The 4,477-nt window shown below is 46.2% G+C and overlaps 1 protein-coding gene across 2 annotated transcripts in view; it reads right to left on the bottom strand.

Moving 5' to 3' along the window:
* Positions 1-4,477, bottom strand: part of HN1 (hematological and neurological expressed 1) — a 25,276-nt gene that overhangs the window by 16,527 nt on the left and 4,272 nt on the right. Inside the window, exons 2-3 of one of the 2 annotated variants that reach the window (XM_015410773.1) lie at positions 2,943-3,088; positions 1,263-1,360 (exon numbers count right to left, since the gene is read on the bottom strand). In XM_015410773.1, coding sequence (XP_015266259.1) covers positions 1,263-1,360; positions 2,943-3,088 — 244 coding nt within the window. The remainder of the gene's footprint in view (positions 1-1,262; positions 1,361-2,942; positions 3,089-4,477) is intronic. The other variant, XM_015410774.1, reaches the window with a different exon arrangement.

Here is a 4,477-nt window from a genome sequence, read left to right as displayed (position 1 = left end):
CGGGCTCGCGGCTCTCTCGCTCAACCGCTCAGCCAGTAGGGCTGCCGCCTCCGCTCCCTTTCCCGAGACTGGGCTTTTTTTTGTTTAAATAAATGGTTGCGTTATATCATCCCATTGCAGCAACGAAATAGATCCATTCACGGCAGCACCCCCCTTCCCTCCGCGACTGCATGGAAGTTTTCTATGAGGGAAATGTGCTTTCCAGTTGGTGTGCGGGGGGGGGGGGATATCCCAGGAATATCACAGGGATTATTTTCTTTGTTCAAAAGGGTTAATCTGGAAACCAGATGGTGGGAGGAGGAAGTGGGGGGGAAAGGAAAGGGAATTACACCAGCAGAAGAGCTTTGTTGACAAAGGGGGTGGGAACAACGGCGTTAAAGTTGTGAACAAGCAATTCGTCCTATTGTAGCAATGAAAAAGATGCTGCCCGCCCACACTGCACGGCAATGAAATAGATGCTACAATATACACTCAAGCAATGAGCAGAGTACAGCTAACGCTTTCTCCCGACGGTCATCAATCTTGGGGAAAAGTCTCAGTGCTGAGATGTGCAAAATGGAGAATCCCCAGACCTTTTTTTAAAACTCCGGGCTCAGAGGACAAAGAGCACCAATCAGATTGCTGAAGAAGTGTCACATGATGTCTCCTCACCATCATTGTTCCGAAATAACGATCTAACGATACAGAGCATGCGTGCAAAATATATATATAAAGGGGTGGATGGAGGAAGGTCGGATGGGAGGGGTTTGGGAGGGTTTGGAAACCAAGGGGCGGTAGTGGGAGGAGGTGAATTGCAGGAAGCCACTCCCCAAGGCTTCAATGTAAAATGAAAGACCCGCTGCACGAGGGGGCAGACAGGCTTGATGTGAAATTGAAAAAAACGCTACGGAGCAGGAAACTCCAGGGGAAACCAGGCGCAAGTGCCTCGTGAGAAATCGCCCCAAGTCTCAATAAGCAGTTCACCTGTCAATGGGCACTCTGTCATCTTGTTAAGGGGAGCTGGACTATGACAATAGATTCAAGCCAAAATGATACCCCATTGACCTAGTTTTTGGAAATGCTCAATTGACAAGTAAAAAGCAATCTCTGCAGGGTAGCTAACTTTGAGCAGTTTACTCAAGGTCTAGTCCTAAATCAAGCACTGGGGGGGAAAGCTGTTATATTACTATAAAGGAAGAAGGGAACAGAATAAGACGGTGAAGAGATTTCTAAGGTGTTTCTCTGCCACCATTTTATAATCATAATTAGAGAAAAGTTCTTACCTTTGGATCTATATAGTCACCACACTCTGCATCAGTGGACTTTCTTCTTTGGGACCCAGGTGCTTCAGAACTTTCACTGATATCACTGGACTTGGCTGCTAGAAATAAGTTGTGACTTTATTAAATCATTCTAGCATTTATACAAGTAGATGTTAACAGTAAAAGCAACAAGTCTGACATGTCCAAGCAACAACTGGTGACCTTTAGCCTTCTCAAATATCCTTTGTGACTGCATTGGAAGCACCTGCACCTTGGGTACAGTTCAACCTCTTTCTGCATCAAAGTTTCTCAAAATTCCAAAAATATGTGCTCTGATAATGTCTTAAGTTATACCAACCTGCAGAAGGGTGCCTTTTGTGCTCTTATTTTTTATCTCTAGTCTGTTTTTGAATTTAATGACTTTTCCTTCATTTATAGGAAGGGCCACACAAATCAAGCCATGCAGCTGACACAAGCACCAAAACATCCTTCTAACTCTTGCAGAACATGTGCAGCTGGTACTGTGACTGGCATCACCCATTTCTACTACCAAGATGTTAGGTGGTCAAAACTTGTACTGGAGTAAACCACTGTTGCAGGGCTGATTTTAACAACTGTTGATCTACATTTGGTTTTTGGATTTTTCTACTTTTGTTTTGAGAGCTGCGGTGGCTCAAGTGGTTAAGACGCTGAACTGCGGGCTGTGGAAGGTCAGTAGTTCAGCAGTTCGAGACCCGAGTTGCTGCCTGACGGAGTGAGCTCCCGTCTCCAGTTCCAGCTCCTGCCAACCTAGCAGTTCGAAAGCAAGAAATTGCAAGTAGATAAATAGGTACCACTTCGGTGGGAAGGTAACAGTGTTCCGTGCACCTTGGTGTTTAGTCATGCCGGCCACATGACCACGGAAATGTCTTCGGACAGCGCTGGCTCTTTGGCTGTGAAACGGAGATGAGCACCACAACCCTAGAGTTGGACTCGACTGGCTTTCGAGCAAGGGAACCTTTACCTTTACCTTACTTTTGTTTTCAAGATATTTATTTGCCAGTTTTATTGGGGGTGGGGCAATTACAAACTACTTTGTGGGCGCCTGCACTAGAAAGCAAAGGTAAGAATGCTTTAATGAATTAAAAGTACACCAAAGCACAGGACTGCGCCACCAGTAATTAACATGCATTCAGGCTAGAACTTGCTCCTGCACTGAAGAATGCAATGCAGTGATTCTACCACAGATAAGCTGAGGATGACAGCTACTCAAGATCTAACTGCTGGCTCTTGTACAATACATATTTATATCCTGACTTTCTTCCTCCATGGAATTCAAGGCTGCTTACAAAGGATTCCCAGGAGGTCTTCCCTCCAGGCACTGACCAAACCCAGACCTGCTTGGCTTCAGCAAGACTGATGGATCAGGTGCCCTGGGAGATTCTTGGTGCAATGCCTACAAGTTTCAGTGCTCCACCCAATAAAGGGAATACGTTCATGCTTTTCACCTACCTGGCACTGTTCTAGTATAAACATACCTTAAACTTCAAGTTACCTCTTCTCTAGTTACCCTTTAATTGGTTGGCAAAAGCTATTTTACAGATTCAAAGCAAGGTCAAAAAGTATACCTTCCTACAAGGGCTACAATTGCTAAATCCAGGTATACCTAATTTCTCTGACATTTCAGCATGATGGGAACCTCCTAAAAAGAAGAAATTGTACCTGTTGACCTAGCCCAGGAAGGTGGATTCTCCTCCGGAGTCCCAAAGATGTTGGATGCCATCTTGTTTCTTCTCACTGGTTGTTCTTTTGGCTCATCAAACCCACTCAAGGAGAAATTGGAACCACCACCCGGAGGGCGAAGAACCCTAGAAAAAGACACCCAAGTTATATAAAAAGCATTCTCATTGCACTGAGGTTACAGCGCACACAAAATAGAACTATGCTCATTACAGGCTATGTATCTGAGCATCGTTAAGGGGTATCAAGCCACCAACCACGAGGCTAGACTGTCAGCAGGGGAGGCCAAGAATGGAGTTTGGATGCCCGCCGCCTCAACTGAAAGCCTGCTGAACAGCTCCGTTTTGCAGGCCTCGCTGAATTGTAACAAATTCCGCAGGGCCCTGATCGCAGATGGAAGCTTGTTCCACCAGGCTGGGGCCAGGGCTGAAAAAGCCCTAGCCCTAGTTGAGGCTAGCCGGACATCCTTAGGGTCAGTTACTAATCTAGGTGGCACTAGAAGTCCAGTGATACCTTAACAAGTAACAAATTTATTCTAGCATAAACTTTGAATCAGAGCTCACTTCAGATGCATAAACTATGGGGGGGGGGGGGCAACCTCTCCTCCCCCACATTTACTGGCTGCCTGGGGTGGTCGAGAGGGAGACACCACATCCCGGTAAAGCTCCTGGTCCTGACAGCTGCCTTCCTAGGCGGCCAGAGATGTAGGAAGGGCCAGGGAAGCCAACGGATTGGTCCACAAAGAAGCCGCTGGCTGAACAGTGGTTCCTCAGAGTGCAGGCATTTCCATCTGTGGCAAGAGATGGGAGCGGGTGGCCACTGTACGCCAAGTGTTTCTCGTGAGTAGGCAAGCAGCCCCTACTGAGCTGGCGCACACCTGGAGGCCTCTGGCTGTGGCTGGCCAGATGCCAACTGCCTGGATGGGGCCTCTGAGCAAGTGGATCCAGTCAAGGAGTTGTGGCCAATCAGCTGGTGAATGAAGCCCAGCTGATATGGCACAAGGGCTGCGTTGGGAAGGCACAGCTGAAGGAAGGTAAAAAAACTACCTAAACTGGATGGATTTTTGGACCCCTTGCAATAACTCTGTGGCCCTCCATGGGTCCCCAAGTCCACAGGTGGAGAACCACTTCTTTAAAGCATGAACATCAATCCAAAAGATTTAAACTACAGTGCTAGAGTATTACTGTTCTTTTCCATTGTGCAATACTAGCAGAGCTTGATGGAACTCAAGACAAGTATAAATATGGTACACTGAGCTGCTTGACGATCCAGAGTATAACCATGGCATTTTTCAGGACAGCCATGAAGATTAGGTCATTAATATTTCTAGATTATTGATCAGGAAATTTTGTGAAAGTGCAGCAAATTCTCCATCGTACTATGGATCATAAATGTTTCATGAACATTAATAAGGAACAACCACCAAGACAAGAAGTTGGAATCCCATTTTTTAGAGTTCTGAAAGCACAATACAAGCAATGGATTCCTAAAAGACCCTGCCTACACAGAAGCACCAT

The sequence above is a fragment of the Gekko japonicus genome, unplaced genomic scaffold (assembly GCF_001447785.1).
Source record: "Gekko japonicus isolate JY-2015 unplaced genomic scaffold, Gekko_japonicus_V1.1 scaffold15, whole genome shotgun sequence".
In the NCBI taxonomy this organism is placed as follows: Eukaryota; Metazoa; Chordata; class Lepidosauria; order Squamata; family Gekkonidae; genus Gekko; species Gekko japonicus.
This window is presented reverse-complemented; position numbering and strand designations above follow the sequence as displayed.